A 14,060-nucleotide genomic window follows, 5' to 3' on the forward strand; every position below is an offset into this window, starting at 1 on the left:
CAGGGCCTTGGAGAAGTCGTCCCTGTCACTTTGTCCCTGGGCTGGGCTCCCTGGAGGTGGAACCCTGTATCCCAGGTGGCCTGAGGCTTGTACCCACCAATGGGTAGGTTTCTGCCTTTGACACACATCACCCCCACCTGGTAGTCCCCGGGTGTGGCTAGTCCTCCCCTAGGAGCACCCAGGGGTGAGTCAGGGACTGTCTCAGTCAAGAGAGTGGGAGATAGAGTGGGACATGGCCCTGGAGCCAGAGATACCTGGGTTCGAATCGCAACCCTGCCACTTATCAGCCAGTGACTCACCCTTGGAGTTTCAGTTTCTACACTGTCAAATGCAGTAACAGCACCAGCGCCTCAAGGTAGGTAAGAGGAGGGGTGAATGGGCACCACAGGTGCTCAGTGTCCACTCCGCTTCCCACACCGGGCACAGCCTAACCCCAGAGGGAACAGGAAGCACATTGGCTGCCTCTGCCATCCAGGAGCACTGAGAGGGGCAAGTGGAGAACAGAGGCTCTCCTGGGAATTACTCCTTCCTTGGTGCCTCTCATCCAGTTTCAATCGTTGGACACTGATTCAGGACAAGAACTTGCAGGGGGGGATGTTCCAAGTCCTGCTCCCACCTGAGCCTCTAGCCCCCTCATCTGAATAAATCCCGTGTCTTTACCAGTCTGAGATTCATTCGTTCATTCATTCATTATTCATTTATTTGTTCAACAAATCCCTACTGATCGTCTACTACATATCAAGCCTGCCCTGTGATAAGGTTGTCACAGGTGGGAGCACCCCAGGCACCGCTCTGCTCCCGGCCAAAGTGACAGCAGGTTGCAGTCCCTGGCTCTGGGCTTGCTCACCCAACACAAATTCCATCAGCTACCCAACCCCTCAGGGACATTGATCCTGTTCCCTCTTGGTGGTAAATAAATCCTAAGAAATCTAAACCAACAAGGCTCATCCCATTGTCTTGGGTAACCTCTGGGTTAGGGCAGCCTGTCATGCAGGGAAGTCTGCTGGGTGGTGCTGGGGGGTTTATTAAAAAGATACAGGGGGCCAGGTGTGGTGGCTCACACCTGTAATCCCAGCACTTTGGGAGGCCGAGGTGGGCGGATCACGAGGTCAGGAGACCGAGACCATCCTGGCTAATACGGTGAAACCCTGTCTCTACTAAAAATACAAAAAATTAGCCAGGCGTGGTGGTGGGCACCTGTAGTCCCAGCTACTCGGGAGGCTGAGGCAGGAGAATGGCTGGGAGGCGGAGCTTGCAGTGAGCCGAGATTGCGCCACTGCACTCCAGCCTGGGCGACAGAGCGAGACCCTGTCTCAAAAACAAAAAAACAAACAAACGAAAAGACACAGGAAGAGAGGAAGACACAGCGTCTCCTTGGCTGGATGCTGTCACGTCCTGGCCTGAGGGCTGGCATCATGGTTGCCAGCTTGGAGCTGTGAGGGGAGTCGCCCAGAGGGCAAAGCCAACACACAGAGGGTGGCTTGCCAGGTGCAGGAAGGAAACCAGGCCCTGATGATATCAAGCGCCGAAGAGCTGGACTTGGAACCACCCCCTCTCTGAACGTCTCATCATGTGAGATCATAAATTCCTGCATTGTTTCAGCCCACTGAGTCACAGTTTTTAGCTGGAAGCTTCTTAACCAACACAAACGTGACGCAGCGAGGGAGCGGAGCAAGAAGAGGCTGGGGCGAAGCTGTGGCTCTGCCTTTCTCGGGGTGTAGGACCTCAGGAGGGTCCTCACTTAAAAAATGGGGATCGTAATGGCTAAGTCAGCCAACATGAATATTAAGAGAGATGTTGCTGCAAAGCCATAGGGAGCTATTGGGCCAAATTTGGTAGACAAATAAGAGAGAGTCGTCAGCTCCTGATGATGTCTCTTGAATAAATGCATCCAGTGGCACTGGGAGAAGACTTGGCGGGAAAGGAGGAGGACACTTTCTCCTCCTGATTTCTCTTGGGGTTGATTTTAGATCTGGTCACTACGAAACAACAGTAACCATGCCGTTAACATTTAAAGTTAATGCCCTGTGCCAGGTGCCTGTTGTGCTAAGAATTTAATCTACACTAATCTTATTTAATACAAACATGAACACCTTCCTATTTTCTTCTTTTTAAAAAATTTTCAGTCTGGTGCAGTGGCTCACGACTATGATCCCAACATGTTGGGAGGCCAAGGCAGGAGGATCACTTGAGCCCAGGAGTTTGAGGCCGGCCTAGGCAACATAGTGAGGCCCCATCTCTACAAAAAAGCACAAAAATTACCCAGGCGTTTGGGTGCCTGGCTACTCAGGAGGTTGGGGCAGGAGGATCACTTGAGCCATGGAGGTCGAGGCTGCTGTGAGCCACGATTGCGTTGCTGCATTCCAGCCTGGGCAACAGAGCAAGACCCTGTCTCAACAACAACAACAACTAAAAATTCTTACTTTTTGTAGAGATGAGGTCTATGTTGCCCAGGCTGGTCTCTTCTTATTTTCATTTATACTTTACATGCAGACAATGTTTCCTCCTGTAAGGTACATGGTTAGTCAGTGATATAAGTGGACTTTTTTTTTTCAAACTAGACTATTTTATTTTATTTTATCTTATTTTATTTTATTTTATCTTGTTTTATTTTATTTTTTGAGACAGTGTCACTCTGTTGCCCAGGCTGGAGTGCAGTGTTGCGATCTTGGCTCACTGCAACCCCTGCCTCCCGGGTTCAAGCGATTCTCCTGCCTCAGCCTCCCGAGTAGCTGGGATTGCAGGTGCCCACCACGATGCCTGGCTAATTTTTATATTTTTAGTAGAGATGAGGTTTTGCCATGTTGGGCAGGCTGGTCTTGAACTCCTGACCTCAGGTGATCCGCCTGCCTCAGCCTCCCTAAGTGTTGGGATTACAGGCGTGAGCCACCATGCCCGGCCTAGACTTTATCTTTACATGGCAGTTTTAGGTTCACAGCAAAATTGAGAAGGTACGGAGATTTCCCTATCCTGTTCCCCCACACAGGCACAGCTGCCCCCATGGGTATCCCCATCTGGAGTGGTGCATTGAACTGGAATTTGAACCCAGTGCCCACAGTCCTTCATTCCTATGACACCACCTCACGTGAGTCACCACATCTCAGAGCTGCTCAGTCAGCTGAGGCACAGATGGTGCCACAGGCCCAGAGTGCGGGCGACTGCAGGTGCCTCAGCCCTCAGGCTGGAAACAGCTAACCACATACAAATGGCAGATTGGGAGTCCTCATAGGAAAAAGCTGTCCCTCTTCAATCTCTTTCCTTAGAAGCAGAGCCTGAGACAAGGATTCTTGTGCAAATGCTTTACTGAGGGAGTACTTTCTGGAGAAACCTGTGAGGGAACCAGGAAAACTGGATAGCCCACGGGGTCGGACCAAGCAGACAGGTGGTTCCAGGACAGGCCTGGCCTCAGCCCCATCCCAATTCGAGAGTGTCATTCCACCCAGACAATCCTGCACAGACGCAGGGGAGCTGGCAATTGTACCCTCCATGGTGTCAGACTCTCCTGGCCATGAGTGACAGATGGCCTCTTGGTGGGAGAGGCGGGCCAGGGGGGCAGGCAGCTCCCAGTAGACCAGGGCAATATTTAGGAGAAGGAGGCAGATTGGAGCAGTTGGCTGCCAACACCTGGCCTCACTCAGGGAGAGGGGCCTTGGGCCTGGAGGAGATCTAGGTGAGGTACCCACACCTTCTGCTGCAACCTCTGTGTATCCATTATGGGCTCACTCCATTCACAGGCAGGAATTGAGCACCTAGTATGTGGGAAAACAGGGGAAACAGAGATGGCACAGATATGGTCTCCGTCCTTCAGGGGCTCCAGTCTAGTTGGGGCAGATCAGAGAAATTCCATTTGCTGCTCTAGGCCAAGCTTGGTAAGCAGCAGAGCCATGAAGCATTGTGGGAGCTTGGAGGACGGAGTGAGCCCTTGCAGTCAGGGAGGAGGAGTCAGCCCAGGGAGACTTCCAGAAAGTAGCCCTTTGACCCGGAGGAGGTGGGGATCAGTCGTGATGAAAGTAATAGCCATTCAGTAGCCCCTTGTAATTCACCCTGAGCCAATGCCTGGAGGCAGGAGAAAGTACTCAAGGCTCTGGTGCCTGGAGCTTTGTCTAGTGCTTCACCCAAGAAGGATTTACGGCGCTCCTTCTTGGTTCTGAGTGTTGCTTTGAGCACCAGGGATGCAACCGAGTTTAAGACAGGCATGGCCTCCACCTGCAGGGACTTCAGAGCTTGCCTGGGGAGAGGGTCACACGGCCGGACTGTGAGGGGTCCTCAACACCTATGAGAGGCTTTATCTTAGGACAGTGGAGGGCCTTGAGATTTTAAGAGATAGAGCCACGTGGACAGAAAGATCAATATTGCCCTTTATAGTGGCTGCTCCGGTTGTAGCTCTGAGACTATATTGGAGGGGGTGAGAAAGGACCGGGGGGCCAGCAGGTGGGGGACAGCAGCAGACCCCTCCCCCACCCCGATGCTTTGGTCCAAACACCATCTCTGAGGGCTCCCTTGCTTGGGCTTCTCCCAAGATGCCCATCCACCCTCAGAGGACACAGCTGCTGCCTCAACTGGGAGGATTCGGAAAGCTTCAGAAGGTCAGAAGGCCTTGGTAGAGGGTTCTGGGGGAGGCTGGGACTACCTCCTCCCGGAGTGTTTGAAAAGCCAGGCTGGTTCAGGTTAGATACTGAGGTGGGGATGCCGGAGCACCATGCTGAGGAACGGGGTAGAGGGTGTGTGCTTCTAGCACCCAGGGGTCTGCCCCCGGCAGTGGGGCCGCCAGTAGAAACGCAGTCGCTTCTGGTAGGTGTCCAGGTTGCGCTTCAGGCAGAAGGCCACCTCCTTGTCACAGGCACACAGCTGCTGCTCGCACCAGCTTCCCTTGTCAGCTGTGGGCAGAGGAGGGGGGCTCTGTGTTTGTCCTTATCCGAGGCAGAGGCAGGTATGAGTCTAGCAGCCTCTGAAGTCAGTGCAGTTCCCGCTCAGTCGTGGAGGTACCGGTCCCAGCAACCTCGATTCTAGCTGCATGACCTTGGCCACGTACCGTGACCACCCTGTGTGCCAGTGCACCTTCAGTTATTTATTCACCCATTCATTAAACAATTATTGAGCACCTACCGTGTCATGGCAGGAGGGGACTGAACGATAGGGACATGGGAGAGGGGCAGGTATTAGAGCACCACAGAGAGCAAAAAACAACTATGCGAAGTTAACATGAGGAACCATGCAGGGCTAGATCAGAAAACAGGGTGGAAGAGCTTCTGAGCTGAGATCGGAAGGGTCTGGGCTAGGAGATCAGAAAACAGGGCGGAAGAGCTTCTGAGCTGAGATCGGAAGGGTCTGCTCTTCCTGGAGGAAGCTGGGGTTGGGGAGTGGGGGATGGCAACAGTCTATGCAAAGACTCCCGGGCAGGAGGAATCACGGTTTCATTGTCTGTGAAGCGGGGATAATGGCAACAGCTGCCTAGGGGGCTGTCATGAGACAAGGCACTTAGCCTATCATGAGACAAGGCACTTAGCCTATAGTAAGTGCTCAATAAATGTTGGATATTATTGTTACTATTATTATGAAGCCCTCAATTAACAGCAGCTGCTGTGATGAGCCCTTTCGATTCCCAGCCCTGAGGACCTGCTACATTTCTATGCTTGTGATGCTGGAAAGGATGCAGGGGCCAGGTGCCCTGGGTTCCAGCCCAGGCTCTGTGAGTTGGAGGCAGACACTTCCCCACTCTAGTTTTGGTTTCCTGGTCTGTACAATGGAGACAATCAGGGTTTTGCTGATCCTCGACGGGCTGCCACGAGCATCAGTGATGATGAAAGTAACAGCCAATCGGTAGCTCTGTGTAATTTATTATGGCAGGCATCCTGTGAGGCCCATTCTGTCTGTCTCATTTTAGTTCTTGCAATAACTTAATGGGGTAGATTACAGATGAGGATACTGAGGTTCAGAGAGGTTAAGCAATATGGTCACCAAGCTGGTCGGTCATGGGCCTGAATTCCAGGTGCTAAAGGGGCCAAACCTCCCATGGGTCCTCTCCATATCCCCATACCCATTCTTGCCTCTTCACAGCCCAACTGCAGCCAGTGGACCCATGCAAAAAAACAGAGAGGTCAAGTAGCTGTGCTGTGAAGGCAGTGAGAGCCAGAACTCCCTTCCTGGGGTCTCCAGCTCCTGCCCTGAGGTCTGGGTACTCACAGCAGTGGATGTTCCCCTGGGAAAAGTTGTATCTGTAATAGTCCCTGTAGATGCCGCACCCGTGGATCTTCAGGTGGACATAGCAGCAGTCATGGGTCTGGCAGCACCTAGAGTAGACAGGGTGCACAGCTGCATGGGTCCCCGGCCTACTGGGGTCTCTGGCTCCTCCCCCCACCGGAGAAGAACCCGTGTCCCCACCTGGGAAGAGTCAAGGCCTGCAGGGCTGCAGTCTTCCTCAGGATCATGATGACTAACATTTTTTGAGCAATTCCTATGCACCAGACACTTGCTTTATCTACGCATTCTCTTACTCCTTAAAACCACCATGGGATGGAGGTACTCATATTATCCCCTCTTCAGAGATGAAGAAACTGAGACTCAGGAAGGTCAAGACACTTTCCCAAGGTCACACAGCCTGTAAGTAGCAGATCAGGGCAGTGTCCCCAGGCCTGGCTGGCTCTCACCGCTCCTCTAGCTGACTCCCAGGGTTGTTACGAAGATCAAATGAGATAACGGAAAAAAAGAGGTGCCGGGAGGGGCTTTAAAAAACCAATGTCCATTGCAGTGGGGAGTGAACTTGGGCATTGCCACTAGAGTAGGGGATGGGAGTGCAAGGGGATGTCTGGCCTTCAGGGACCCTGGGGAACCTTCTGGAAGGCAAGCTCCAGGAGGGCTGGGACCGTATTGGCACTCAGTGGTTTCTAGCACATAGTAGATGCTCAACAAAATGGATTCAACTCAACTAAATGAATAGGTGGGTGGAGAGAAAAGAAGAGTACCATAGTCGGGGGCAGGATAGGATTGCCAGCCCTGAGAAAGGAGTTACCAGTCCGTGGCATCTTTGGGCTGGCCTCTGCCACCTAGTCCGCAGTGACAGCCGTAGGGCCAGTAGAAGAGGATGGGCATTTTCCCAGTCACTTGCTTCACCATCTTGTTCAGGTTCAGGATCCCACCCTGGATTGGAATCACACCTGCCAAGTAGCCCAGCAACCAGGAGAGGAGAGGAGATGAATTTCAGGGCAGCACCACTGGGCACAGGACGGCACCTCTGCTCTGCCCAGACCAAATGAGTGACCTCAAATGATGATAATAATAAAACGACATCTACTGCTGCTATTAAAAATATAGCGACAGGCCAGGCACAGTGGCTCACGTCTGTAATCCCAGCACTTTGGGAGACAAAGTCTCGCTCTGTTGCCCAGGCTGGAATGCAGTGGCGTGATCTCGGGTTTGCGAGGCCAAGGTGGGCAGATTGCTTGAACCCAGGAGTTTGAGACTAGCTTGGGAAACATGGTAACACCCTGTATCTACAAAACATCAAAAATTAACTGGGCATGGTGGTGGACACCTGTCGTCGCAGCTACTTGGGAGGCTGAGGTGGGAGCTGGAGGCTGCGGTGAGCCGAGATCGTGCCACTGCACTCCAGCCTGGGCAACAGAGTGAGACTTTGTCTCAAGGAAAAAAAGTGACAATTACTGAGTGGTTACTATAGGTCTTCTTTTGTATTGATTTCTTGACTCCATCTGGCTAGATAATTACTGTTATATTAAATAAATAAACTTTTTATTTTGGAATAATTCCAGATGTACAAAAAAGTTGCGAAGATAGAAAGCTCCTGTATACCCCTTAGCCAATTTCCTCAAATGTTATCATCTTACTTGTGATTCATTTGCTAAAACCAACACTGGTACAATGAATATTATTTTTAATCCCTATTTTACAGATGAGCAGTTTGAGGCTCAGTAACTTGCTCAGAGTCTTAGTGGCTGGTAAATGGAGCCAGAATTCATCACTTAAAACAGTCTGGTTTCATTCTCTGTCTCTGGGTGTTGATTTCCAACTCCACAATAGGAGGAATGGTCCCAAGCCACCCTTCTTACCTCCAGCCCCTAGAAAAATCTGAGTCTGTAATAAAGAGAGTGTGTGGGTCTTCTGGGAGGCAGCATGATTTAGAAATCAATGCTTTTCATGGATAATTTTATTTCACTCATAATAACTGCTGATTAGAATTGATAGTAAGGGAAATTTATTTTACTGGGAGAGAGGAATGCATTATGTTGAGTTAGGAGAAATAAAATTTATTAAGTCCATGAATTCAAGTGAGAGGTTGGGAGAAACAGATGACAGAAGGGAACGGAGCTGTGCCTGTGTGCAACTCCTAGAGATGATTAGATAATGCAGGGAGCACACATCCCGATGGAGCCCAGAGTCTCAGGGAGACTGGGCTGGGCAGCCCCTCTTCGAGTGAGTCTAGTTATGGAACCCACACCCAGCCTCAGGCAAATGAAGTCAATAGTACACAGTGGGTGAGCCCCACATTGGGGCCCGTTGGGGTGGGAAGGGTGGTTGGGAGAAACTCATGCAGTGGACAAAGAATGAGACCACACACGGGTGGCCTTGGGTTGCAACTAAAAGTGACTGGGCCATCGTGTCCCCAGTATGTCCCCTCAATGTGTGGGAGTCCATGTTGCCATGCCTGTTTGACATGGTGGCTCTAGCTGTTAAGACATGTACAAGAGAAGCCTTGCTAAGCTTTGGCTGCACTGGTGAAGGATCCTGGGCCCTCTGGAATCATACACAATCCATCAGAGATTCCTGGATTCCATGATAAGGAACCCAACTGCAGACAACCTTGCAGATCAACCAGAGCCCCGCATTCAGAATCTTCCCTTTCTTAGGGTACCCCTGTCCTCTTTTTTTTTTTTTTTTTTGCCCTAAATCTAGCTCTTTCAATCTGGGCTCAGAAATACATAAACTGAACTCACACCTGAATGATGCAGCTCTTTCTTGCCATGTGAGAAATACATTCAGCTTTGATTCAGAATGCTTTTGGGTGGTCTTACTTGCCATAATTTTAAGGTGAGGAGGACCCAGCCTGAGAAACGGAGCTGGAGCTGTGGCTGGGGAGGTGTTGGTGAACTGGCTTAGCTTGTCAGCAGTTCTTGCCTGGGTAACTTTTCCCACCCTTGGCTGCCACTGACAGGGATGAAGCTCCTTCTCCCAAGGGATGGACACAGTGGGTGGGAGGAGGTGCTACTGCCATCTTTCATGCATGTGCCATGTGTGAAGCTATTATTTACGTTTACTCAACACTTAGTATCTGTTTTCCCATTAGAGTCCTTCTAACAGCCCTATGAAGGGTGTTGTGCCCATTTTACAGATGAGGGTATTGAAAGGTTGGGTGATTTGGCCAAAGTCATACTGCCAAGAGATGGCGGGGCCTGCATTTGACTGCAGGTTCATCTGTGTATTTGATCTCTATGGTGTCTTCCCTCTTTACATCTGAGAGATGAATTTTTGCAGCTCGATTGCAAATTTCCTAATGGTTTTTGCTGCAATCCTGGAGACATGTTCCTCTAGCGAATTTCGGAGTCCCGAGATAACATGAAACTACATTGTAAAATGCAAGCCCTTTCCAAAATCACAATTTTGAGACGGATTGAGGACAAAATGGCCAATTTGCTAGCAACTGCACTTTATATTTGGTCTGCTTAAGATCAAATAGAAACTGTCCCCTCTTCACCGAAGGTCAAGGGAACCCTCTTCCCAGGTTCAAGGAAGATCATGAACATGAAATGGCTCTAAAAATATGGAGTACTATGCATTTGTACAGGTTGTTCCTATTCAGTGGGAGAGGCAGGGATGAAGTGACCTGTGTCCAAAGCATCATCATCATGGGCGCAGCAGACCCTGGTGCTGGACTTCTAGTTTGAACCTTCACAGCAGTCCAGAGACGTGCGGCACAGCTTGGCCACCCAGAGCTCTCTGGCTGAAGCTACCATGCTAGGAGACTGGTGGCTACTGAAGGCTCTTTGCAGAGGGGCAGAAGGATTGGGGAGTAGGGGCCAGGGTCCTGGGGATCAGAGCAGCGGCCCCCCAATCTAGGAAAGAGAGCACAGGGGTACATTGGCCTCCCTCCTTCCCTTCCCAGCCTGGGTCCCATCCCCGACTCACCAGCCATCACCACCAGCCCACACAGCAGTGCAAGTTCCATGATCCCAGCACAGAGCAGTGGAGGCAGATGCTGGCAGTCCCTTTCCATGCAGGCTGCCCCTTTATATCAGATGCACCCCACACAGCCTCGCCCAGCCCTCCCTCCCAGCCCCCACTCTCATGGAGGCAACACATGCTTCTTTCACTTCCACTTTTCTGGCACTGGGGAGTTTTTTTTTTTAAACATGTTTTTTTCCCTATTTACTTATTTAATGTATTTATTTATTTATATTCATATATATGTATATTTTGAGATAGGGTCTCACTCTGTCACTTATGCTGGAGTGCAGTGGAATGATCATAGCTCACTGTAATCTCGATCTCCTGGGCTCAGGCAATCCTCCTGCCTCAGCTTTCCAAGTAGCTGAGACCACAGGCATGAGCCACTATGCCTGGCAATTTTTTTTAAGACAACACTGTGTTGCCCAGGCTGCTCTCGAACTCCTGGCCTCAAACAATCATCTCACCTCAACCTCCCAAAGTGCTGGGATTGCAGGTGTGAGCACCATGCCTTGGCTTCCCCACCACGCCCTTTTTGGTAAAAGAAACATACACTCAGTGTAGAAGATGTGGAAAACCTAAACAATAAACTTGAAATCACTTGTAAACCTATTAAGCACCATTGACATTTTGGTGTACGTCCCTCTGTGGTCCTGTTGCTGCCTGTCTCTCTTTCTGTCTCTCTCTCTCTCCATACTTTTCCCCAACCAAATTAGGAAAATATTATATATGCAGTGCTTCATAGCCTATTTTTTCATTTGCTGATATAACTTGCACATATTTCTATGTCATTAAATATTCCTCTCTAGTAACACTGTGAAAGGCAGGTTCCTGGCTGGGCACGGTGGCTCATGACAGTAATCCCAGCACTTTGGGAGCTCCAGGCGGGTGGATCACAAAGTTAGGAGTTCAAGACCAGCCTGGCCAAGATGGTGAAACCCCATCTCTACTAAAAATACAAAAATTAGCCGGGCGTGGTGGCAGGCGCCTGTAATCCCAGCTACTCGGGAGGCTGAGGTAGAGACTTGCTTGAACTCAGGAGGCGGAGGTTGCAGTGAGCCGAGATTGTGCCACTGCACTCCAGCCTGGGCGACAGCAAGACTCCATCTCAGAAAGAAAAAGGCAGGTTCCTATTTCATTATACTATTATATATATTATTATATTGTTATACCGTTTATCTAATGAAGCTCCATTGATGGATATATGGGTGGCTTCTGATATTTTTTTTACTAATCTAGACCGTAGAGTGAAAGAAGGCCAAATTTCAGTCAGTACATGTCCAGAACTGCTTCCATAGGATCTACTCCTAATGTGGACTTGCTGAGTCAAAGCACACACACAATTTGAAGGCAGGCAATTGATATGTGTTGACAACTTACCCTACAGAAGGTCTGCCCCAGTTTACATGTGAGAATCCTAATGAGGCAAATGGGGTGGAGCCAGCCCAACTTGGGTGGAGGAGCTGACGGGAGGACACGCATGGCCACGACACAGAGAAGGTCAGCCACCAGGGCTCCACCAAGAACCTTGTTCCCACAGCTTTGATGCCTGTTAGATGGCTGTCTAAGGACAGAATGCCCAGGCTGACCTCTGTTGCCAGCAAATCAGCTCATCCAAAAGAATATGCCAGCAACAGCCACTGCTAGGAGCTTCTCTCTCTCTCTCTTCTCTCTTCTCTTCCCTCCCTTTTAAATCTGATTATTGCCTTTGTTCCTTGACTCAGTCAACCAACTGACCAGCTCATATGTGTGTCAACAATCTACATGCAAAGTAATTAAACAGCAAGCAAAGTAGATGCCTTGGGCACATTTTTTGTTGCACCCCCTCCTATGTAGGCTCAATAGTTTTGTGCATTTACCAGTGTGGTACCTTACCCTATAGACAATCTTCTAGACAGGGACTCTTGGTGGGCCATGTGGCTACCTGTCAGAACTCACGCCACCCTCCATCCATCTGATATGGAGGGATGAGAGCAAAAGTAGCCACAAGCCCTTTGTTGATTCTAGAAGGCTTTTCCCTAAAGGGAGAGAAGGCACAATATTGATGCTACAAAGCGTCCTCAAAAGCCCCATCTTCAGAGTTACCTCGGACACCTCCAGAAGCCCCAGGGCATATCCAGCAGGCAAGGTTTGGGATCAGACAGATCTGGTTCAAATCCTGGCTCCTTCTCTTACCAATGGTGGGACCCTGGGCAAATTACTTCATCTCCAGGAACCTTGGTTTCTTCATCTGCAAAATGGGATCAACAGTCCCTCCCTTCTCTGATGGCTGTGAGATTTAGATACAATGTCCATAAAGCACATAGCACCAAGCCTCACTGATCCAGGGAATGCCATTACAGTAACCACAACACGGGAGGTTAAGAGGACTGGGGAGATGGGATTCAAACCCAGACTGCCTGGGTTAACAGCCTGGCCTCCCTGACATTCTGGCTGCTTAACTTGGAGCAAGCTGATTATTAGCTCCGTGTCTTCCTTTTGCTCCTGTGTAAGACGGGGTGATGACAGTACCTACTTCATAGGGTTACTGTGAGGATGAAAAGATGATACGTGAACAGGGTTTGGTCCACAGCTAGAGACCGTAAATGTCAGCTGCAGTGACTCCCATCATCCTCCTCCTCCTCATCATCACCCTCATCATCACTGCTTAAAATAAGTGGAGTAACGAACCTTTTCTCCTGCATTCTCTGATCTGCTGTTAATACTATCCACTGTTTTTTTCCCATCTCAGTGCATTTGGTCCTCTCTATAAATTTAATCTGGGTCTTTTAAATATTTTCTGTGCTTCTACTTAACACGCTCATCTTCCTTTGTTTATTTTTAATTAAAAAAATTTTTTTTGAGATGGAGTCTCGCTCTGTTGCCCAGGTTGGAGTGCAGTGGTGTGATCTCAGCTCACTGCAACCTCCACCTCCCAGGTTCAAGCAATTCTTGTGCCTCAGCCTCCCGAGTAGCTGGGACTATAGGCATGCGCCCATGCCTGGCTAATTTTTGTATTTTTAGTAGAGACGGGGTTTTACTATGTTGGCCAGGCTGGTCTCGAACTCCTAACCTCAGGTGATCAACCCACCTCGGCCTCCCAAAATGCTGGGATTACAGGCGTGAGCCACAGTCCCTGGCTTCTTTTATATCCTTAAACATAGAGAATCTATGGTAGTTCCCCTTTATCAGTTTCCTGGCAGTTTCTCTTTCCAAAATTTCAGTGACCTGTCGTATACAGGTCACTGAGGTTTTTTGTTTGTTTGTTTGAGATGGAGTCTCACTCTGTCGCCAGGCTGGAGTGCAGTGGTACAGTCTTGGCTCACTGCAACCTCTGCCTCCCGGGTTCAAGTGATTCTCCTGCCTCAGCCTCCCGAGTAGCTGGGACTACAGGCATGCACCACCACACCCAGATAATTTTTGTATTTTTAGTAGAGACAGGGTCTCATCATGTTGGTCAGGCTCGAATTCCTGACCTCGTGATCTGCCCACCTTGATCTCCCAAAGTGCTGAGATTACAGGGGTGAGCCACAGCGCCCAGCCGTGACACTGGCTGTCACTCTCTCTTGAGAGAGATACCACATTCATGTAACTTTTATTATAGTATATTGTCATAATTGTTCTGTTTTATTATTAGTTGTCATTATTAATCTCTTACCATGCCTAATTTATAAATTAAACTTTACCATACATTTGTACGGCTCATATATGAAAAAACAGTCTATATAGGGTTGGGTCATATCCGTGCTTTCAGACAGCCGCTGGGGGTCTTGGAATGTATCCCCTGAAGATAAATGAGGACAACCGTAGTTATAACTTTCAATGTCCTCCAACTACTAATTCTATCATTTGTGTCATTACTGAGCATTTTTCTATTGTTTGATGGTTTCTTTAGTATACATTTC

The 14,060-nt window shown here is 49.5% G+C and overlaps 1 protein-coding gene across 2 annotated transcripts; it reads right to left on the reverse strand.

The window, feature by feature from the left end:
- Positions 1–2,575: 2,575 nt before the first annotated feature.
- PLA2G2D (phospholipase A2 group IID) lies at positions 2,576–10,225 on the reverse strand. 2 transcript variants are annotated; one of them, XM_032760992.2, is made up of 4 exons: positions 10,138–10,225; positions 7,010–7,154; positions 6,184–6,290; positions 2,576–4,877 (listed from the first exon to the last, which is right to left on the reverse strand). In XM_032760992.2, exons 1-4 carry the CDS (start codon positions 10,223–10,225, stop codon positions 4,732–4,734), a joined length of 486 nt encoding a protein of 161 aa, XP_032616883.1. In that variant the 3' UTR covers positions 2,576–4,731. The 2 variants fall into 2 exon arrangements, with proteins under 2 accessions (XP_032616883.1, XP_032616884.2); XM_032760993.2 differs by lacking the exon at positions 6,184–6,290 and having other exon boundaries at positions 10,138–10,215.
- Between the last annotated feature and the right edge of the window lie 3,835 nt (positions 10,226–14,060).

Source organism: Hylobates moloch, unplaced genomic scaffold (genome assembly GCF_009828535.3).
Source record: "Hylobates moloch isolate HMO894 unplaced genomic scaffold, HMol_V3 SCAFFOLD_9, whole genome shotgun sequence".
Lineage (NCBI taxonomy): Eukaryota > Metazoa > Chordata > Mammalia > Primates > Hylobatidae > Hylobates > Hylobates moloch.